The 24,671-nt window shown below is 40.1% G+C and overlaps 1 protein-coding gene across 1 annotated transcript in view; it reads right to left on the reverse strand.

The window, feature by feature from the left end:
- LOC117421293 (proprotein convertase subtilisin/kexin type 5-like) overlaps nucleotides 1-24,671 on the reverse strand; it is a 74,943-nt gene that overhangs the window by 26,489 nt on the left and 23,783 nt on the right. Inside the window, exons 4-5 of the mRNA XM_059010418.1 lie at nucleotides 13,809-14,009; nucleotides 12,427-12,495 (exon numbers count right to left, since the gene is read on the reverse strand). Coding sequence (XP_058866401.1) covers nucleotides 12,427-12,495; nucleotides 13,809-14,009 — 270 coding nt within the window. The remainder of the gene's footprint in view (nucleotides 1-12,426; nucleotides 12,496-13,808; nucleotides 14,010-24,671) is intronic.

Here is a 24,671-nt window from a genome sequence, read left to right on the forward strand (position 1 = left end):
ATATAAAAGAGCACAAACTGCACTCATTGTAAACCATTGACATCCTGTTTCATGATGACTTCTTGTTTTATTAGTTCTTTCAGCAGATTTCTGCTGAGCACTGGCAATGGGAACATTCTTTTTTTTTTTTTATAAATTTAGTAGTCGCCAATTAGTTTTTTTGTTGTTTTCTCCCCAATTTAAAAGTGTCCAATTATTTTTGTTTAGCTCAGCTCACCGCTACCACCCCTGCGCTGACTAGGGAATGGCGAAGATGAGCACACGCTGTCCTCCGTAGCGTGTGCCGTCAGCCTCACCATGCAGCCACCCAGAGCTACAGCGTCGCAGGACAACGCAGCTTACAGGCTAAGCCCACAGGCGCCTGGCCAGACTACAGGGGTCGCTGGTGTGCGGTGAGCCAAGAACACCCTGGCCGACCTAACCCTCCCTCCCCCCGGGCGGCGCTCGGCTAATTGTTCGCCGCCCCCTGGGAGCTCCCGTCCACGGTCGGCTGTGGAATAGCCTGGACTCTAACTGACGACGTCCAGACTATAGAGCGCCCCTTGAACATTCTTTTAATAACTATGCATTTAGGTTGTGAAACCCGTTTCCAAGGGACCTTTGTGATGCCAGATGACTACAGTACATCTGAAAAGATGTTTGACCCTACCTATTAGATAATTATACATTAACTATAGGATGTTTCCTGTGCTTAAGAAATGCTAAATCTATAGTATATTGTATATTGTACAACTCTTGGGAAACGTGATGAACATATGTTATTTAATATCTACCTTTTGTCTCCTTTCAGTCAGTGAGCCCTTATGAGCTGAATGAAAGCTAATCTACCACCAGTGGGCTCTCTCACACTGTATTCAAGGCATTCCATTAACAATGTTTGTTTTTATGGGGCGCTGTTTGTGTCATGCTTTATCTTTTCTCCCCAGAATCATTTAAAATAAAAATACACAAAATGCAAATTTTATGGACTAAATGTTCATATGTGGATGAAATACATAATTTTGTGGACGAAATGTGCATTTTGTGGATGAAATACATCATTTTACCGGATAAGAAGATTGAGAACAAATTCTCATTTACAAAACGATTTGGTCAAGAGGCAAATATCACAGCAGCATCAAGCAAATGAATACACACTATCACATGGTACATGTGGCAGCCAATGCTTTGAGATTGATGTTTGACAGTGCATACTCATTTTTTTGCTTGGCTTCTTTCCTGGTGTGAATATTTTCTCTATGTAGAGATTACTTATGTTTTGGAAGTGTCTTATTCCATAATTGTACAAAGCACTACGCAGTCATATTTGTCCTAATTCGATGTCATAAAATATTGGGACCACCGTGAGTGTGTCTATAATATGTTGTATCCCCTCTGTAAAATCTCCCTGCCATCTGTGATGCATGCATGTAAAATGAAAGAATGCAGGGAGGAGTTCTGAAGAGACCCAAAGCGTGGGGGGGATGCAGAATATCTCATCACCTGCACTATAAAATTTAGCACGACACCACTGCATTTATCCAAGGTGATTTTATCACAACAGTACAGAAAACAAATAAGTAGCTCGACAAGCCTGTGATATAGTCGCCTTGGATAAATGCATCAGTTAAATTAATTAATTAAGCGATAGTGCCCATCGATAATGACTCTACCATTAGAGCCCGCTAGAACTGGAAGCTGATTGGCTGATGGTACTGAATTGTTTTCTAATAATAATAAAATAAGCCAATCGATTTTTTTAAAACTATCAAAAGCATATTAATAGCTTTGTTATTTAACCTCTCTTTAGCCCATCAAAATCTATTTACCAGTACAGTATAGTATTAGAACAACATAAAATATTTTTGGATTGTTTAGTTTAAGCAGCGTTTGCACCTTCCCTCTAGCCAAGAGAAAACTAAACGTGGTTAATAACACTTGGATGCTTCTTTGGAATTAAACAAAGAAGATATATATTTTTTCATTTGGGATGACTGAAAAATCAAAACAAATTTATAAATGATATTGGCCATTTATACATGATATTGGTCATTATTTGTTGTAAAAATACACAGCCATTCATAGAATTCCTATAATGTATTATAGACGTGATTATGTCCCTTAAAAGTCTGTTCTGTTTTTTAATCAAACTCGTGATTGTAAACAAGGTCACTTTGTTACTTTCCTCTGTAACTTGAATTTGACTGATTCTATTTTACTGAAAAAAGTACAAAAAAGACAACTCTCCTTATTAATTCAAACACACACACACAAAAGCAAGTGAAGTTAAATTGCTTTAATTAAATCACAGTTATACACAAATTATTTGCAAAACGTGTTATAACCTTTTTGCAACGAGATGATTTTAAATCTGGGAAAGTTAATTTATGTTCAGTCACTTGTGTTTGGTTTGAATTAAAAACAAGGCGCTGTTATCAATGAAGCAGAATCAAAGTATGATTCAAGTTATGGGGAAAACACAAAAGCTGATTAATTAAAAGACAAACTTTAAGAGAAGTTGAGTGGAGAGTCGCCTTGGCAACGAGCAGCAACATAGAATGATGCACAGTTAAAATATATGCGGAGTTGAAAAAAATCAGCGGCTGCTGGCCATTAAAAATCTCGCAACGGTCCCAATATTTTACATCATGGTTTGTAGTGCTTTGTACAATTATGGAATAAGGCACCTCCGAAACGTAGGTAATCTCACTCTACATAGAGAAAATATTCACACCAGGAAACAAGCCAAGCAAAAAAGATGGGTACGCACTGTCAAGCACCAGTCTCAAAGCATTGGCTGACACATGTACCATGTGATAGTGTGTCATCACTGATGTCAATGAAATCCATGTTTTTTTTTTACATTGTGTGCAGTTGGTTTCCCTTTTGTGCTAAAATGTACAAGTTTGTGCATTTTGTGCACTAAAGGTCCTTTTGTACCTACCGGTATGATACTAGCAGCACCCCATACGCTTTGTGTGTCAGCATTTTGAATTGGAAGAAATATAAATATGTTGTGCCTCAAATTGCAATGTGATATGTTTTTCAAAACTAACGAGAATTTTATTAAGGTGTCTAAGGTCTTCAAGAACTAGCTTATGGTGTACAGTACAGTACTTTAACTATTATGAAAATGTATTTGATAAACATGATCCATTTAAGTAAAAATGACAAATGTTTTATTAAGTGCCTTCCAGTATGACAAAGGCACTAAACGTTTGTCTACTTGTCTACTTGAAGCTTTACCTTAGAATATTTGATTGAGTGTTTATGGATGAGAGATTTTCATTATACTTTAACTGGGACCTTAAATATATAATGCCTCCACTGCCTTCCAGGTGCATCCCCTTAAAAAAATATTGATTTATAATGAAAATCCTAACACCATCAGCAAGCGAGTGGCCTCCTTTCATTCCTTACATCTTTTACATTCTTATGTTCATATGCAGAACATTTCTTTCAGGAATGAAAAAGACAATTCTCCCCCAGCGTTCAAGCTGTGTGACTCAAGTGGTGCATTATCATCATTATTATCATCACTATTGTGGTTAGAAAGTATATGTTAGATACCAGTACTGAGAACCGTTTAAAAGATGTCTACCTGCTAGACATGGGCTGGCCAGCTGCTGGTTTCTACCTGGCTATGATTACAATGAAGCTGGCCGAAGAGTTGTTTATGTTGGTTAAAAGTAACAGTAACTAACTCCATTAACATTAACCATTTTGCAATTCCATTAGCTACAGATGTCTCAAATGTGCAATTTATAAAGAGCACATGTTATAGCATACATGGTATAATTGTACATGATACCTGGTACTACTCACTTTCTAGAATTATTCTTGGGTTATCTGTTTGCACTCCCTGGGTCAATTCACCTCAGCAGCATCTTCTGGGTCAAAGCAAGTTGCTGGCTGAAAGTATTCAACGGCTGATTGGTCATTCACAGAAAAGAAGCCAGTGAAGGGATGGGCACAATTTCACTCTCCGGGTGAAATGACCCAGGAAGTACAAGACAGTCTAAAAGCATGGCGTCTATAAACTGTTTCTTTAACCTAGTGCAGTACCAGATATCGTGTTTTGAAATTAAAATACATGTTTGCTGTAACAGGTGTTTCTTTCAAAAGCGCACATTTGAGATCTATAAAATGAGTAAATGTGCATGGTGGAGACATTGATGGAACTATTTTGTTAGCTGCAATTCCTTTAAGAAGTCAAAGCTCGAGACACAGCATTGATAGATGTAGTAAAAAATGTAGTGTGGGATGATTAGATTGTTTGGCCCAGGAGCTAGCCTTCTGGATCAGCTCTGACATCAGCCAGAGTTCACCCAGGATCACTCACCCCCCAGAAGGGAGATATAATTGCAAAGGAGGGAGTAGGGAAGAGGGGGATAAAGACTTCTAGAAAATGTAAAGAATTGTAGGCTTGGTCTATATAGTATTGTTGGGTTAGCACAGCAGGCTGAAGTCCATTTTCTGTATTCAGTTAATAAATTAATGCCGTAGTAGATCTAGTTGCTATAAGCTTATGCTGTCAGTCTGCACATCAGCTGGGTAACCAGAAAAGGAAATTAAACCAAAACAAAAAAAAAAATGTGTGTTCCAGTTCTCTAGTTTTACTGTCATCATGGTACAGCCATCATTTCCATCTGACTCTCAGGAAGATGAAGGGTGTAATGTCAACTGGTACATGAGGCATTGTAATGTAGTTTAAAGGACAACTTCAACTGTTATATTTTATGGTTTGTTTGTTTTATGTGTTATAAAATGACCCTGAATATTTTCCTACTTGCATGTGATTTAACAGCAACAAGAAACCGAATGAACTTTGCAGTTTAAATAGCAATGACTGAAAAGAAGGGTGACACATCAGGTCTTTCGCAAGCTGTATTGCGACTATTTAAATGTAGCTTTGCATTATGTTCCCGTTGGCAAGAAAGCTATTCTCATAAACTGCAGATAAATCACCGTCAAACAGATGACCGTGATAGCGGTGGTGTTTTTCTCATAATAATTTTTAGAGACTCACATTTGTGCATCAGTACCGAGCTTACAGAACCTTCACAGATAAATAATTATTCTATTTGTTCCTCTTGAGCTGTGCCTATAGATTAAATTCAGAGAGGCAGTAAAAAGTAAGTGCTGTGGGGAGGATTTATCAAGGTCCTGTGTTATTAAACCTGTAAATGAAGCAAGTCCTTTTGGAAATGCTCACCAAAAGTGGTTCACTAAGTCTTTCACTGTCTATTACTTTTAAAGGTTACTAGGAAAACCTCAGGAGCTTCAGATGTGTTGCTCGAAGGGTGTTTACGGTTGAACTGAGCCAGATACTTCAGCCCAGCCTATAGAGCAGGTGTCCCATTTAATTATATTGGAGGCTTCCAACAAAGGATGGAAAACACAGTATTATTGTAAATTTCTGTGTTATTCGGGGGGGGGGGGGGGGGGGGGCATAAATGAGGGCTCCTCCTCTTACTTTCTTCATACCAAAAAACGTCTGCTAATCCCCTATTTATACCCCAAGCCTTGAGTTTGCGCTGTCTTGCGTTTTTGTTTTGCCTCACACTCAGTCTGCAAACTCAAGACTACAGAATCATTTTCAGAAAATAACTTCTCATCTGTCTTCCCTATCGAAAACAGAATTTTCGGATCATCAGCAATTCTCTGTTTCCTCCCACCATTAATCCAAGGAGAAAATGCCTAAAGAAATCCTACTGCTCTGTCTTTACCAGACAGCGTCACTGCCCCATTCAACTTGGCCTCCATTAAACCCATTGCTTCTACCTGCACTGATCTCGCCATGCCTGCTCCTGCCGCCACAGGTATCCAGGTCTCTGATGCAACACAACCTCCTTGCCGCTCTAAACGCATTTATTCAAGGGTGTGACAAAGACGGCTGCAGGGAGGAACTCAGACCAGAGAGAGAAACACACAGACAGACGGTGATGATGAGAGAAACTGAGTGCGATGGTTGCACTCAGCGTTTAATAACAAATAAATAAAAAGGTTTAACAAACATAACACAAAACAGGACACGGCACTTGAGCCAAAATAAACAGACAAACAAAACGAACTACACAGACAAACACGGTGAGCTTCTTTTACTATTATTTTACTTTATAATACCCTCCGTCTCCTAACCCGTTCTCCACTCACCGAACACCAACCCCCAGTGAGTGAAAACATGCAGCTTTTATGCAGTTGTACCGAGATTCGATTGCTAGTCAATCATTCAATTGTAATCTCGGTACAACTGCACGTGAATTAATTAAAGTGCAATTCCCCGTGCTCACATATTACTTTTTACTTGCACGTGATGTGATGTGCCATCCCCGTGCCTAAATACAAATATACAATTTACACACACGTGAAACACAGACCGCTTATATCCCGTGTACCAATGCCTATACACCAACATTTACACACAACACGTAACATAACATACACAGGGGGGGGCACTTTGCCACATATACCACCCCTTGTGCAACGCACACATGGCCTCAATGGCCACCTCCCCCCTCAGTCCCAAAGTCCCGGAAGAGGGGGAAGCAAGTTGTTTCTGGGGGTGGCCATGGTGGAATGTCTGGCACCCCCCAATTGTTCGTGGCTGGCAGCTCCCTCTTCCGGGGCTTCAGCAACACTATCTGCTGCCGCGAAAGTGCAGCTGGTCTCCTGACCTCCCCCTCTTTCTTTATGGCCGGCAGCTCCCCTTCATGGAGCTCCGGCCACAGTGTAGCGACCCGAGGCAAAGCAGAGGCCCCGGCGACCCCAGGCGAAGCAGGACCCTCGATGACCTCAGGCGACGGCAGCAGCAGCGGACCCTCGGGAGGTGGAGGCAGAGGCAGCTCCTGCTCCTCTCCCTCGGGTGGTGGTGGTGGTGGAGGCAGAGGCAGCTCCTGCTCCTCTCCCTCGGGTGGTGGAAGCAGAGGCAGCTCCTGCTCCTCTCCCTCGGGTGGTGGTGGTGGAGGCAGAGGCAGCTCCTGCTCCTCTCCCTCGGGTGGTGGTGGAGGCAGAGGCAGCTCCTGCTCCTCTCCCTCGGGTGGTGGTGGTGGAGGCAGAGGCAGCTCCTGCTCCTCTCCCTCAGGTGGTGGAGGCAGAGGCAGCTCCTGCTCCTCTCCCTCGGGTGGTGGAGGCAGAGGCAGCTCCTGCTCCTCTCCCTCGGGTGGTGGTGGAGGCAGAGGCAGCTCCTGCTCCTCTCCCTCGGGTGGTGGAGGCAGAGGCAGCTCCTGCTCCTCTCCCTCGGGTGGTGGTGGAGGCAGAGGCAGCTCCTGCTCCTCTCCCTCGGGTGGTGGTGGAGGCAGAGGCAGCTCCTGCTCCTCTCCCTCAGGTGGTGGAGGCAGAGGCAGCTCCTGCTCCTCTCCCTCGGGTGGTGGTGGAGGCAGAGGCAGCTCCTGCTCCTCTCCCTCGGGTGGTGGTGGAGGCAGAGGCAGCTCCTGCTCCTCTCCCTCAGGTGGTGGAGGCAGAGGCAGCTCCTGCTCCTCTCCCTCGGGTGGTGGTGATGGCGCTGCCGGCTCCTCCGACAGCGGGGGTAGGGCTGGTGGCGCTGCCGGCTCCTCCGACAGCGGGGGTAGAGCTGGTGGCGGGCATCTCCGCTGGGCTCCCTTCAGCAGCAAAAACAGCGGCTGCTGTGGAGCCTGAGCTTCACGCCCTCGTCCCTCCCAAAAAAAAATAGGGGTTTGGGCCTTCAGCTCCTCCCCTCCGGACACAGGACGCACCGACTCCTCCCTCTCGGGCCGTGGACGCACCGACTCCTCCCTCTCGGGCCGTGGACGCACCGACTCCTCCCTCTCGGGCCGTGGACGCACCGACTCCTCCCTTTTGGGCCGTGGACGCACCGACTCCTCCCTCTTGGGACGTGGACGCACCGACTCCTCCCTCTTGGGACGTGGACGCACCGACTCCTCCCACTCGGGCTGTGGACGTTCGGGCTCCTCCCACTCGGGCTGTGGACGTTCGGGCTCCTCCCACTCGGGCTGTGGACGTTCGGGCTCCTCCCACTCAGGCGCAGGAAGTTCGGGCTCCTCCCACTCAGGCGCAGGACGTTCGGGCTCCTCCCACTCAGGCGCAGGACGTTCGGGCTCCTCCCACTCAGGCGCAGGACGTTCGGGCTCCTCCTCCCCTGGCTCCTGCTCTGGGCAGTCCTCGTCCTCATGCCCATAAGCAATGCACATGGTGCACCACCTTGGCTCCCTCTGCTTCCTCCTCACTTTTCCCCCTCTCTGCCTCCTTCTGCTCACCTTCCTCCTTTGGGCTGGTTCCTCCTCCTCTTCCTGGAAGGGGCAGACAGCCACCGTGTGCCCATACACCCCGCAGGCAAGGCACCAACCTTGGTCCTCCAACCTGCCGAGGAGATCCTCCAGCTCACTGCAGCCGTCTCTCTAGTTCCAGCCTTCCATTTTTTTTTTTTTTTTTTTTATTTACTTTTCCACAAAAAAAACTGCGGTTCCCGCTCTGGCCTGAGCCCTGGAGGCGCTGTTATCCCACTTCTGACACCACGTGTGACAAAGACGGCTGCAGGGAGGAACTCAGACCAGAGAGAGAAACACACAGACAGACGGTGATGATGAGAGAAACTGAGTGCGATGGTTGCACTCAGCGTTTAATAACAAATAAATAAAAAGGTTTAACAAACATAACACAAAACAGGACACGGCACTTGAGCCAAAATAAACGAAACGAACTACACAGACAAACACGGTGAGCTTCTTTTACTATTATTTTACTTTATAATACCCTCCGTCTCCTAACCCGTTCTCCACTCACCGAACACCAACCCCCAGTGAGTGAAAACATGCAGCTTTTATGCAGTTGTACCGAGATTCGATTGCTAGTCAATCATTCAATTGTAATCTCGGTACAACTGCACGTGAATTAATTAAAGTGCAATTCCCCGTGCTCACATATTACTTTTTACTTGCACGTGATGTGATGTGCCATCCCCGTGCCTAAATACAAATATACAATTTACACACACGTGAAACACAGACCGCTTATATCCCGTGTACCAATGCCTATACACCAACATTTACACACAACACGTAACATAACATACACAGGGGGGGGGCACTTTGCCACAAAGGGATACTTCTCCAGTTCATCTATTTCTAAAAGACTGGCCCACCTATAAGCTTCTAGCAAGGAGCGATCAAAATTTATTATTTTCTTTATGCTGCCAATCACTGTCAACAGAGCCAGTATTTTCTCCATGCACAGCAGCCAAGAGAACCACAAACATCAGCGGTCGCTCCACTCCAGCAAAGAAATACAGAGCCAGCCCCCTTTCACTGCCTGCCGTTCTACCAGAATCATCGGCTGGTTTCGACTTTTTTTAACCCGCGTCTACAAATAGCCAACAATATGAAGCATCTTTTTTCAAACTGCCATTTTTTCTGTCTCCGACAGGTTGTGTACCATATAGAACAGAATTTCCCGACATGAACCAGCAGCTCTCCTCCCTCAAGCATCCTCCATCACAGTCGTGTACGTCTTTCCAGCAGCAGCCACCCCTGAATTTCGCCTGCCAATCGTCACGCTCACGTCAGCTACTGTTTCTGTCCACAATTCTGCTTCAAGGACACATCAACACACACTCTCTCCCCAGCTCACAGTCAACATTTTAGAAGGTAAAGACATTAACTTGGTTTCAATTGTAATTGCAACATCAGAATTTCTAGATCATCGAGTCATTGAATACGTCATCCCCTATTACTAGATCCCAAGACACATCCCGCTTCAAGAACCGCCTCTCAGACCCAATCTCTATCCATTCATCAGCCCTCTCCAGCTACTTTCCACTGTCAAGGATATAACAGGCCGCCCAATTAAATACTCAGACGGCATACATATATGTAATAATTTCAACACTACATTATGCACAGCCAAACAATGCTGGTTCCTGCACATATGCAGCATCTGCAGTGATGTGCACTCCTTTTCCATCTACCCACTTTCCTCCAAATGTCAATCATCTCTTCATCGCATTCACTCCCATCAACATCCCCGTCTCGTTCCAGGAGCAAAAATGTCCTTTTATTAATGCACTTACTGGATGACTTTCTCCTCATTTCCCCAGCAAAGGCATTTACAAAACTCAGATCATTCTTCTCTACAGTTGGGAGTTACGCTCTCAGAAGAAAAAACACTTGGTCCCATCCACTTACTAGAATTCATCAGAATAACATTGGACACCCCCCTCCCCCCCGCACTTTGAAGCAAGCCTCCCAGACGATAAACTGGAATGTATTCGTTCCCTTATTCAATCCTTTCAAATTGGCCGCAACAATTCAAAACTCCAATATTAATATTTCTTCAGAAGCAAGGAAAGATATCAGGATGTGGACTTCCCTCCTGCAGTACTGGAATGGACCTTCTATGTTCTACGATGTTTTTATATCTGACCCCACGATCTCTGTCTACACACTGACGCTTGGCTTCAGCGGTATTTTTCACAATCAATGGTTCTCCAGTGCATGGCCTCAGGAAATCTAAAATCTCTCCCCTCACTCTAAATACACAGCCTCCTCAAGCTATTTCCTATTGTCGTTGCAGCCTCCCTTTGGGCCCCCTATTGACAATCAACCATATTCAACCCTCTGCAATCTCCTCTCATCAGCTGAAGAATACAGGGTCGCCACCCTCGCTCCTTCTACCATCTCCTCCTACGCAACTGGCTGCTTCTCCTTCACAACCTTCTGCAAGCAAAATCGTATTTCTCCTACCCCTTCAAGCAGGATTTCATTATCTCCTTCCTAGTTCATGCAAAAGACCATTTATTTCCCTTACCTGTTCCTCAATTCAGCGACCTGATTTTCATTGGAATTCAAGCCTCCGCAATCTCCTATCCTCAACTCTGCTCAAGAATACATCTCCGCTCCCATCGCCGATCTACCAACCCCTCCTATACAACTGGCTGGTTTGCCTACTCTACCTTCTGCATACCAATTATTACCGACATTCTATTTTGCTAATCACAATCCTCCACTGAGGTTATTTGTCTCATTTCAACGATCTAGTCATGGAATCTCTTTGCCTTGCTGCCTTCTTTGGTTCTCTCTGCTGTTCTGAATTCACTTTCCCTCCCCCTTTATAGTATTGCTTGTATGCCCGGAGTGAGGGCTATTTCTCCCAAAAAGCGGGGGTTCCTCTCAACTGAACGGTAAGATCAGTTATATATAAAAAATAAATCATATTTGTTTTTCATTGGTGGTGCAGTTTCGGGGTGCTGGGGGTCTCTTTTGGGGGTAAGTGAAGTTCACTTCCCAACCTTAGAAGCCCAGTCGCCACTGGCTTCGTCCTCCGCGAGGAAGGTTCTCTGCGAGTCAAGGGGGACCCCCAGCCAAATTTATCTATCACTGTCATCTTCCCGTTTCTCTCCTCTAGATCCCTGTTGGGGGAAGTATTGGATGTTTCCCAGCCTTGGAGACCGAACAGTTCGTTCTCACCTCCGCAAGGGCAGCTCTCCACAAGCCAAGAGGAGTCTCCTTACTCTAAGTTATAAGCAAATATCTTCTATTATCAATTCCCAAGGTCTCTTCCTCTACGCAGCCCTCGATCATGTCCAGTGAATATAGCAATGCTCTCTACCATTACCATCACCTCACCACCTGGTTTCAGTGTACTATCTATCAATCCCCAATCAGTTTGCTCACTCAGTTGTAGAAACATGATAAACCCCATACTTTTGATAACAGGCTTTGTACAAAGGGGAGGCAGGAGGCAGTGCAATAAATTATCAGTAACTTCCAGATCCAAGGACCTCATACAAATACACTTTGATGACTGACGGACACAACACTACCTTTATCACTAAAATGATTGCAATTCTTATCTTCCTTGCTTGAGCTCATGCTTGCGCTTGTGCCAGATAGAGGTGCTGGTACTTGCTTTGTTCGGATAATCTCATTTAATTATTTTCAGTGTAAAAAACCAACAATATAGCTGTTTCCAGGATTTAGTGCTCAGCTGTACAGTAGGAATGCAGAAGATGTTTTTTTTCTTTTATTTAACCTGTTGCGCCATCTTTGCCCCTCATGCCAAATTGTCAAGGTCAACAGGTTTCATTTGTTAAACTACCCCACTTTTTTCTTTTTTACAGATAATATGCTTTGAGAGGGTTTATTATCATGGCTATTTACTTACATCAAATCATCATTAGCACCATTTTATCGAAAAGGAAATCAAACACCATTACAGCTATAAAACGAAAAATAAACAACTTAAGATTACTAACAAGTTCCAAGTTTAAAGTCTTGTTTTTTTATTTATTTTTTTATCTAGTTTCATAACTCTATTGGGTGTGTTTCTCCTTGCTGAAAAAAATATGGTAATGATGATTTGGAGTAAATAAGCTTTCAGAATTTAGCTCCTTGTCTTCCTTCCAGGATTTTATAAGTTGTCAATGTATAGTGGGAGATCAAAATTCTTTAGAAAGGATTATACGAGACTTACATAACATGCACTTTTTGCATCCCTTCTCACATTCCATGCATTCTTCATATTCTGGGTTTTCAACTTCACCTGCACAGACAAGAATGAATTACTGTACTTATTTGCCCATAAATTGGCACAACAAAAAAGGCACATCAATTTTGAGGATTTCACATGGACTTGACATGGCCTAATTAAGGACAAAGAAGTGGCAATGTCAGTTGGGGGTGATGTCAGGCATTTTGCAATATACTTTGTGGGAAAAGATATATGGCATTAAAATGATAACTTTGTAAACTATTCTTTTTCTCTCATGGTAATGTTTTCCCTTTCTCTCTAAGAGTATTTTGTGCTGCTTTTTTCACTACTGTAGGTAATTGTACATTTATCAACAGAGTGAGGAGTACTTGGTGTTAACACCCTTTCTTGTCTCCAGCTTTGGAATTTCTAATTCAAGGTATCATTTAATATCCACACTACCTAAATAATGTATATCACATTTTAAGAATGAAGTAAATGGCAATCGTGGTTTTTTTTTTAAAGCATGTTGATTGTGCATTAATTAAACAGTGTGAATAGAGTACACAACTAAACTATGGATGTAGGTTTAGTCTTTACATCAAAGTTTAAATGTTTGTGACATAAGTTTTGAAATCCACATCTGTGACTGAATGTAAGGAAACATTCCAGGCATAAATAGAAGTGTGGTTTACACTTATGATTGTTGATAATTTGATTGGCAAGCAGCATTAATGAGATACCTAGCACAATTATTTTTGAATTTATCCCCTAAAATAGGCTTTAGATTAAGGCTGTGTGGTCCGGTGGTTAAAGAAAAGGGCTTATAACCAGGAGGTCCCTGGTTTAAATCCCGGCTCAGTCAATGACTCACTGTGTGACCTTGAGTTAGCACTTAGTCACTTAACCTCCTTGTGCTAACTCTTTCGGGTGAGACGTTGTTGTAAGTGACTCTACAGCTGATGCACAGTTCACACACCCTAGTCTCTGTAAGTCACCTTGGATAAAGGCATCTGCTAAATAAACAAATAATAATTAACGCTATTCTGCCACCTGAGGCAGCAAGTGCATCACTAAATTATGAAATATGCCATTTTGCTTTGTTATAAACTTTTGTTTTTATTGGAGAATTTTTAGTTTTTGTTTATTTAAATGTATATTTAGTCTGCTTTCATTCAGTTCCTGCCTTGCTACAATACCACCCTCCCTTTGGGTAATCTGGGGGCCTACAAAAAACAGGCTTGGGATACAGCTTAGAATAAATGTGCTCGAGCAGGCCTGTTACACGATAAGATTTTTCTCTACACTATCTCTATAAATTGTCAGTGAAATGCTGTGCTTTGGCAGCGCATAAATGTTTTACAGAAACATATCAGATAACCCACCTTCTTTGCAATTCAGCTTTATGCATTTCCCATCAGATGGATAGTAGTCTGAGGAACACTTTAAGCATTCATTAGCTCTCTCGCACACCTCACATTTATCAGGGCACTGCTGGCAGATCTTCTCTGCAGAGGGATAGTAGCCCTGAGGGCAGGCTTCCTTGCACTCTCCTTGGAACAGGTAGCGGTTGTTTCCAAATTTATCTGAACCACACAAAGAAAAAAGAGCAATGTAGTTATTCTCTGTAGGAGATATGATTCCAAATATATATTTTTTTCATTTCAGAGAACTTTCAATAAATGGCTGCGGAAAGATTCTGTATCTGCATTGTCCATCAGTGTAAATTAATAGAATGTATTTACCATTGGCAAACTCAGACCACAACATGTGATTTTTAAAACCCAAAAAGTAAAGACTAAAGCTAAGGTTTACAATTTTAGAAAAGCAAACTATGAAGGTATGAAACAGAGACTAACAGAAGTAGATTGGAGTAAAATAGAGAAGACATTCACAGAAAAAGGATGGCTGTTTTTTTAAAAATGTAGTACTAGAGGCACAAAACAATCACATCCCAAAAGTAGACAAATCTAAATCAAAATGGTTTAATAGATCAATTAAAAAATATATTCAGCAAAAAAAGGCACTTTACAGAGCATTTAAAAGGGACCAAAAACAAAGTACACAGAAAGAGTACTTGGAACTGCAAACGCAAGTCAAAAAGGAAGTTAGAAAGGCCAAGGTAGAGAGATAGAAATGAACATTGCCAAGGGGGCTAAAACCAATTCCAAAATGTTTTTCCAATATTATAACAGCAAGAGAACATTCAAATAGGAGGTTAAATGTCTAAGAAATACAAATGGCAAAATCATAGACGAAGAAAAAAAACAGTAAATATATTAAATGATTACTTTTCACAAGTTTTTACAAAGGAGGATATGGACAACATGCCCCACATGTCGACCTGTTCCTATCCAGTTTTAAATAACTTTAGCATAACAGAGGCAGAAGTGTTAAAGGGACTAGGAGCTCTTAAAATAAACAAATCCCCTGGGCCGGATGAGATCCTCCCAATAGTATTCAAAGAAATGAAAGAAGTTATTTACAAACCGCTAACCAAGATTGTGCAACAGTCTCTTGACACAGGGGTTGTACCGACAGACTGGAGAATTGCAAACATAATACCGATCCACAAAAAGGGAGACAAAACCGAACCAGGTAAATACAGACCAATAATCCTGACTTCTATTATATGTAAACTTATGGAAACTATAATAAGATCCAAAATGGAAAATTACCTATATGGTAATAGTATCCTGGGAGACAGTCAGCATGGTTTTAGGAAAGGGAGATCGTGTCTAACTAACCTGCTTGATTTTTTGGGGGATACAACATCGACAATGGATAATTGCAAAGCATACAACATGGTTTATTTAGATTTCCAGAAAGCTTTTCACAAAGATTAATACTCAAACTGAATGCAGTAGGGATTCAAGGCAATGCATGCACATGGATTAGGGAGTGGTTAACATGTAGAAAACAGAAAGTACTGATTAGAGGAGAAACCTCAAAATGGAGCGAGGTAACCAGTGGAGTACCACAGGGATCAGTATTAGGTCCTCTGCTATTCCTAATCTACATTAATGATTTAGATTCTAGTATAGTAAGCAAACTTGTTAAATTTGCAGACGACACAAAAACAGGAGGAGTGGCAAACACTGTTGCAGCAGCAAAGGTCATTCAAAATGATCTAGACAGCATTCAGAACTGGGCAGACACATGGCAAATTACGTTTAATAGAGAAAAGTGTAAGGTACTGCACGCAGGCAATAAAAATGTGCATTATAAATATCATATGGGAGATACTGAAATTGAAGAAGAAATCTATGAAAAAGACCTAAGAGTTTATGTTGACTCAGAAATGTCTTCATCTAGACAATGTGGGGAAGCTATAAAAAAGGCTAACAAGATGCTTGGATATATTGTGAGAAGTGTTGAATTTAAATCAAGGGAAGTAATGTTAAAACTTTACAATGCATTAGTAAGACCTCACTAGAATATTGTGTTCAGTTCTGGTCACCTCGTTACAAAAAGGATATTGCTGCTCTAGAAAGAGTGCAAAGAAGAGCGACCAGAATTATCCCGGGTTTAAAAAGCATGTCGTATGCAGACAGGCTCAAAGAACTGAATCTGTTCAGTCTTGAACAAAGACTACGTGGTGATCTGATTCAAGCATTCAAAATTCTAAAAGGGATTGACAATGTCGACCCAGGGGACTTTTTTGGCCTGAAAAAAGAAACAAGGACCAGGTGTCACAAATGGAGATTAGATAAAGGGGCATTCAGAACAGAAAATAGGAGGCACTTTTTTTACACAGAGAATGGTGAGGGTCTGGAACCAACTCCCCAGTAATGTTATTGAAGCTGACACCCTGGGATCCTTCAAGAAGCTGCTTGATGAGATACTGGGATCAATAAGTTACTAACAACCAAACGAGCAAGATGGGCTGAATGGCCTCCTCTCGTTTGTAAACTTTCTTATGTTCTTATGTGTAACCAGATTACAGATGCTAAAGATCACTATCTGTAACAATCATGGGGTTTCCATGCGGGTCAATTTACACGTGAAATGGCGATGCGTGTGCACGTTTGGGAGAATTACTCGGGTAAATCAGGTTTGTGGCCAAAAAAATGGCCAAAGAGAGAGATAGGGTAAATCTCATTTACTCGTGTAAATGACGAAACACACGGGAAAATCCACGCCCAGTTTCGCATGGAAACCCGCATTTCACGTGCTGTATTGCCTGAATGAAAGGGAAATATATAGATAACGTCTCCACCAGTTTTCAGCCATGGTGATCTGCAATACCTGTTGGTCAGTTTCATTTTATACCTCCGAGTTTATTTTTAATTAATGAGCCGCAAGATAAATTAGTTGAAATAGTATTCACTACTAACGACATGACACGCCACTAATGACATTTGAAAAACAATTTGGGCAAGAGCAGTACAACACATTATTAACCAAACAGGCATGAGGTATTTTGCTTTATTACAGCAGCTTAGAGTCACTTGTGTACCACTTCTCTGCACATGGAAACCACATTTTCACAATATTTCACTAGTAATCTTCAAAAACAGCACTTTTTTCTTTACGCATAGCTAATTTACATATCAACCCCCACCTTTCCCATTCATTTGCATGATGTCGGTGAAAAGCCCGGTTTACTTGAGTAAAATAAACTGAGCGAAAGGAAACCCAAAAAAGCATTTTACACAAACCATTTTTCTCTTGTAAATGTCTTGAGTTAAAAAATAAATAAAAATCTCATGGAAACCCCATGAATAATTCTTAATCAATTTCTAGTTACTAGTTTGTTTGGAAGACATAACTGCCCTGTTATGGCATTTAAAGAGCTTAGTTCCCATGGGCTGCCCAATAATCAGGATATAATGTACTTTCCCAAAAATTTGTAGCTCAGGGATCAGGGATACTGGCACTTACAGCAACAGTGCTCCAATTGTTGATCTGACCCAATACAAGTTTAGCATGGTATTTTTGCACAGTATTTTTGTACTTTTACCATGATTTTTACATAGTAATACCATGTATTAACCATAATTTACCCTGGTTTACCATGTTTATTAAAATACTGTACCATAACTCATTGTTCTTTACATTGCTTTCCTATGCTTTATCATGCTTTCACTATGCTTTATTATGCTTTGCTATGCTTTTACTATGGTAAACTTTTATAAGGGTGGCCCTGTTAATATCTGACTTTGACTGTTATTATGGTTACACTTTATAATGTGTCAACATTCAAATATAATATGTTTGAGCTAACATATTTTCTGTTACATTCATATGAAGTACCCATCAATTTAGGACACATTCCATACCTACTCATAAGGTGCTTATTAATGATTGATTAATGTTAGTATTTTGGGCCAAAAAAGAAAATCAATAAAAAAAACTTAATCAGAAAAACAAATGAATTATTTGTTTGCTTAATAGTAAATCATGTGCTTGTTTCAATGTAATTATGCTTGAATTACAGACGCTTACTGTGCAGTGTTACTGATACTTACAAATACCAACCTCCTCTGTGAAGTTTTCAGATCAAAAATACATTATGAAAAATACATACAATTGCTGTCTATATTTGGTAACCATTATGTCACCTTCCATGCTGCAAGGCTATCACTTTCAAGTCATTACAAATGATTTAGGCCTATAATGCTTTTTCAGCAATTTTCTTGAGCCTTGAAGTTAGTGTGAATTTTCATAAACAGCACACATTGAAATCAGAGTAAGTGATTTTTTATCAAGCTTTGCTCTTTTGAAAGAACGTATGTGGTTGTTAGGTGTTGATAAAAATATGTTTAATTTTGTGGTAAACATAGCACTTGTGAACGGTGCCAAAATGACTGTGGCGGAAATATACAACACCCCTGTTAATCCACAGAGCAATGGGAAGCCTCTGCAAGTATATAGATCTGAAGCTCTATATAAGCTATATATAAGCAATGGCGCCGGAGCTTTTCTTAAATTATAGCTTTGAACGACAAAATACTTTTTAAGCACACCTGTTGTAAACAATAAAATAAAATAAAAAGTGCAATAAAATGTTTGGGTTTAAAATGCAAAAAAGGCCTGGAATAGAAAGATGGTTTAACAGGTGTTGATATATCAACGTAAGATGTATAGGCTACTTGATGCATTTTGTAATACAGAATTATCACAAAATGCAAGAGACTGAGCTTGTGCTTGCATAAAGTTCAATGGCTGCTTTTACACCTTTGTCTTGTTGCCAACTTTTTTCTCCTATTAAATGAATATCATGTAAAAACTACCAATTTTGTTTAAAACAAATGTAAGCAGTATTTCTATGGATAAATGAATCTAACTTACCAACTACGTCAAATATTGAAGCAGGTTATATATTTATAGTCTATTGGTTATTTAAAGTTTGCAATAACAGTACTATACATGACTACGACTACCATAATCAAATAATAATGAGCTTGTTATCTGAATGTTGGGTAGGGAGTGGTATCCCACAAACATTGTTTAATGTACTTCAAAATAAATGAAATGTTTAGTTTGTAAAACAAACAAAAAAGAAAATGACCATGTACAGTATTTACATTGATAAAGAATAGATTGATAAAGAATGTTAAACAGCTGTCTGCAAAGTATTTGTTTAGCTTTTATAGCCTATGGAGTTATTTACTGGTTTGGATACAAATTACATGAAATGGTAACAAATGTTTCAACATGTTTCAACATGTTTCAACAGCTCTATAGTGATACAAGATGTCGAATGTAGCAACATTTGCTTCCAGGCGGCACAGCTAGCGAAACGTTTAGTCTATCAACACAGTTCCAGTTGTCTTAATTTGTGGATTTATTTGACTTATCTGTGTCACTGTGTTTTGGAAGAAGATGAGATTCAAGGTATTTATATATATATATATATATATATATATATATATATATATATATATATATATATATATATATTATTTTTTTTTTTCATCTCGCCCCCCCTGTTTAAAAAGTGCGTGGGCAGTGGCCTGTTGGCCCACCTGTCTCTAGCGCCTATGACTGTAAGGTGTTAGTTAAAGCCAAGGAAACACCAGCATTTTTGATAATTCGGAGCCCAGGACTGCATATATAAAAAAAAGATAGGCCTACATTTTCTACCCAAGTATTTGTCTGATATTGCTTTTTCTGCCTTTTGAAAATAGCCATTTTGTTCATGTCACATGGTTTTGCATAACGTATTGGCGATTTATAATTCTTTTAATTCAAATTTACACTTTTAAAAAACATGATTTAATCACAAAAAAAAAAAACCAAAAAAAAACAACATCTTGAGTGATGATTTGCAGCAACAATATGCTGGTGCTCCATGATGCCTATTACTTCCTAGAACACAAGATTTCCAAAAACACACAGAATAAATACCAACAACATTGTAACATAGGTAATGCTATTCTTGGTAATTTCGTTTCCTTTCACATTCAGGTCCCAGCGCTATATGATGTATCATGCAGTTTCGAGGAGAAAAGAAAATCACCAAGCAGCTCATTGTCCCCAGCTACATGCAGAACTAATGCTAGGAATCTAGGAATGTGGAGTTGAATAACCTACTGAAATCATGACTAATAGCTCAGCTGGTACACCATACAACATGGAAGTAGATTGGGTCACTTTTAAATGTAACTAACACTCTACTATTTATTTTGGTGTAAAGATAAATGCTGGTATGCAGACTTTCATTTACTCTTGCTTTTCTTCGCAGACATATCCAGGAACACTTTGTGCTGCCAGCTGGCCTTGTAGCTCTGTAGTTAAAGCAGCTGGGTTATAAAGCTGGCCCCATTTGCACGTTTGATGGCTCACATAATTCCTTATGACAGAAGAATCTGGAACTGGATGGTTTACAATGACGTTCCATTAAAAACACAACATTGTTTTTTTTTATTTTTATGTTATTCTTTGTCTTGTTTCCATAGACTAAATATTACTCAACCCTGTAACATTGCAAAAACAACTAATGTTATATACAGCTAGCAACACAAGATCCTACTGGATAATTTTGTCATTATTATTATTATTTATTTCTTAGCAGACGCCCTTATCCAGGGCGACTTACAATTGTTACAAGATATCACATTATTTTTACATACAATTACATTATTTTTTACACATTATTTTTACATACAATTACCCATTTATACAGTTGGGTTTTTACTGGAGCAATCTAGGTAAAGTACCTTGCTCAAGGGTATAGCAGCAGTGTCTCCCACCTGGGATTGAACCCACAACCCTCCGGTCAAGAGTCCAGAGCCCTAACTATGACTCCACACTGCTGTATAATGTTAACATTGTTCAAAAATCAGTAAATACCAGATTGGCAGCATTTAGTATATTATCAATGAGGTTTGTATTAATTAATATATGATGTTCTTTTGAAATATTACTGCCTTTATTTTTGTATTAATGTGTTATTGAATATTGGTAGTTGAGTACTAGTACTAGAGGCGCAAAACAATTACATCCCAAAAGTAGACAAAACTAAATCTAAAACAAAATGGCCAAAATGGTTTAATAGATCAATTAAAAAAAATATTCAGCGAAAAAAGGCACTTTACAGTGCGTTTAAAAGGGACCAAAAACAAAGTACACAGAAAGAGTACTTGGAACTGCAAACACAAGTCAAAAAGGAAGTTAGAAAGGCCAAGAGAGAGATAGAAATCAATATTGCTAAGGGGGCTAAAACCAATTCCAAAATGTTTTTCCAATATTATAACAGCAAGCGAACATTCAAAGAGGAGGTTAAATGTCTAAGAGACACAAATGGCAAAATCATAGATGAAGAAAAAAAATAGCAAATATATTAAATGATTACTTTTCACAGGTTTTTACAAAGGAGGACACGGACAACATGCCCAACATGTCGACCTGTTCCTATCCAATTCCCCTGGGCCAGATGAGATCCTCCCAATAGTACTCAAAGAAATGAAAGAAGTTATTTACAAACCGCTAACCAAGATCATGCAACAGTCTCTTGACACAGGGGTTGTAACGACAGACTGGAGAATTGCAAACGTAATACCGCTCCACAAAAAGGGAGACAAAACCGAACCAGGTAACTACAGACCAGTAAGCCTGACTTCTATTATATGTAAACTTATGGAAACTATAATAAGATCCAAAATGGAAAATTACCTATATGGTAACAATATCCTGGGAGACAGTCAGCATGGTTTTAGTAAAGGGAGATCATGTCTAACTAACCTGCTTGACTTTTTTGAGGATACAACATTGAAAATGGATAACTGCAAAGCATACGACATGGTTTATTTAGATTTCCAGAAAGCTTTTGACAAAGTCCAGCGTAAAAGATTAATTCTCAAACTGAACGCAGTAGGGATTCAAGGAAATGCATGCACATGGATTAAGGAGTGGTTAACATGTAGAAAACAGAAAGTACTGATTAGAGGAGAAACCTCAAAATGGAGTGAGGTAACCAGTGGTGTACCACAGGGATCAGTATTAGGTCCTCTGCTATTCCTAATCTACATTAATGATTTAGATTCTGGTATAGTAAGCAAACTCGTTAAATTTGCAGACAACACAAAAATAGGAGGAATGGCAAACACTATTGCAGCAGCAAAGGTCATTCAAAATGATCTAGACAGCATTCAGAACTGGGCAGACACATGGCAAATGAAATTTAATAGAGAAAAGTGTAAAGTAGTTCATGCAGGCAATAAAGATGTGCATTATAAATATCATATGGGAGATACTGAAATTGAAGAAGGGAACTATGAAAAAGACCTAGGAGTTTATGTTGACTCAAAAATGTCTTCATCTAGAAAATGTGGGGAAGCTATAAAAAAGGCCAACAAGATGCTCGGATATATTGTGAGAAGTGTTGCATTTAAATCAAGGGAAGTAATGTTAAAACTCTACAATGCATTAGTAAGACCTCACCTAGAATATTGTGTTCAGTTCTGGTCACCTCGTTACAAAAAGGATATTGCTGCTCTAGAAAGAGTGCAAAGAAGAGCAACCAGAATTATCCTGGGTTTAAAAGGCATGTCGTATGCAGACAGGCTAAAATAATTGAATCTATTCAGTCTTGAACAAAGAAGACTATGTGGCGATCTGATTCAAACATTCAAAATCCTAAAAGGAATAGACAATGTCAACCCAGGGGACTTATTTGACCTGAAAAAAGAAACAAGGACCAGGGGTCACAGATGGAGATTAGATAAAGGGGCATTCAGAACAGAAAATAGGAGGCACTTTTTTACACAGAGAATTGTGAGGGTCTGGAACCAACTCCCCAGTAATGTTGTTGAAGCCGACACCCTGGGATCCTTCAAGAAGCTGCTTGATGAGATACTGGGATCCTTCAAGAAGCTGCTTGATGAGATACTGGGATCAATAAGCTACTAACAACCAAACGAGCAAGATGGGCTGAATGGCCTCCTCTCGTTTGTAAACTTTCTTATGTTCTTATGTTCTTATGAGTAAATAAAACAGGCAAAAATGCATAGGTCTACAAGGAGTCAGGCCAATCCGGGATTGATATCTGCATTGTTTATTCATTTGCTCTGTATGCATTTTAGGTTTAATTAATATTATTTAACGTGGAGGTTGTTGTTTTTAATGAACTCATTAAGATGAATCTATGCATGATATACATTCATTTTGTGTAGATGCATCTAAAATATCTGCACTTGTATTAGTGTATTTTGATTAAAAATTTATAACATGTGACTGCCACATGGAGTGAAAGAAAAATCTATATTGTGCAATATAGTGCTGCAGCCATGTTTTCAGTTCTGTTTTTATGGATTCATTCCTGGTTGATGTTTGCAGACTCTTGATGTGCAAAACAAAAGACTTTGCAACAACTATACATCATTGTGTCTCTTGTTACATAAACAAATAATGGAAAGACATACGTGTGCCATATAAAAAAATGGACAGACCTGCACAATTATATTATATAATTGGCAGAATAATCTTATGTAAATGGAGCATTTTCTTTACACACAGACAAACCACATCCTGATTGAGATTTTGTATGTTTTAATTATGGGTCCTTATTCGCATAGTGTTTTCAAAACAGCACTCAAATACAGGAAGTAGTAAAATCTGCATCTGTTTTTCTCTCATATATAGGTTAAGGAGGGAATGGCGGAATGTGCATGCATATGCAGCTTTACAGTACTTTTTTATCTTCAGAAGAAAGGTTTAACTAATTAAAGAAAGATTTTCCAACAGTTATTTTTTGTTTTGTTTTAAAGAAAATATTTGATCTTAATGACTCTCACGCTTACTAGCAATACAGAAGTGTGTTAGGGTCCGAAATGAACTGGGTGCAAACGAGGCCCCCAGTGCTCTTTTGGGTCTACTGAGCCTATGATGTATTTGTTGAAAACAGTGGATAATGCGTATATCTTATGCATATAACTGTATAAGAAGAAGAAAGATGTTGCTGCAGATGTTAACATTCCTGCAAACACTTTATCAACCATTCTGAACCAGGGTACAATAATACAGGCTTATGAACAGTAAACTGTGGATACAAGTCGTCAGCATTTCCAATTTGCTCTATACCGTGATGTTGGCAGCAGTGTGGAGTAGTGGTTAGGGCTCTGGATTCCTGACCGGAGGGTCGTGGGTTCAATCCCTTGTGGGGGACACTGCTGCTGTACCCTTGAGCAAGGTACTTTACATAGATTGCTCCACTGTATAAATGGGTAATTGTATGTAAAAATAATGTAATTGTATGTAAAATTAATGTGATACCTTGTAACAATTGTAAGTCGCCCTGGATAAGGGCGTCTGCTAAGAAATAAATAATAATGTTGAGGATGCCTTGCTTTTGTGGTTTAAAAATGCCTGTGATCAGAATGGGACATGCACATTTCAAGTGCAGTTCATTTGCAATGTACAGTTTTTAAAAGTCTACTTATAACCATTGTAACGGGGTGAGGAGCCCTGTACGTATTGTTTGTTTATTTTATTTTTAGAACGGGGTTTCCCCCTCCCCCTGTACAGTGTATTTTGTATTTGTTTTGTTTTATGATTTATTATTGTATTTTTAATTATATGATGGCAAAGCTCCACTGGTTTTGTTATTGTTTATTTGTATTTATTTAAAAATGTTTTTACGGCGTAGCCATGTGTTTTGTTTTGAAATACCTCGTGGGAATGCGTGACTGTCAGCTGGTGATTATTGAATTAGCTGGCAGTCACGTATAGTAATGTTACCTTTGCAGACTGTGGCCGAGGGGTAATGAGAGAATTGATAACCAGTTAACCCCTCGGCCAGGATA

This window comes from Acipenser ruthenus, chromosome 1 (genome assembly GCF_902713425.1).
Source record: "Acipenser ruthenus chromosome 1, fAciRut3.2 maternal haplotype, whole genome shotgun sequence".
Classification (NCBI taxonomy): Eukaryota; Metazoa; Chordata; class Actinopteri; order Acipenseriformes; family Acipenseridae; genus Acipenser; species Acipenser ruthenus.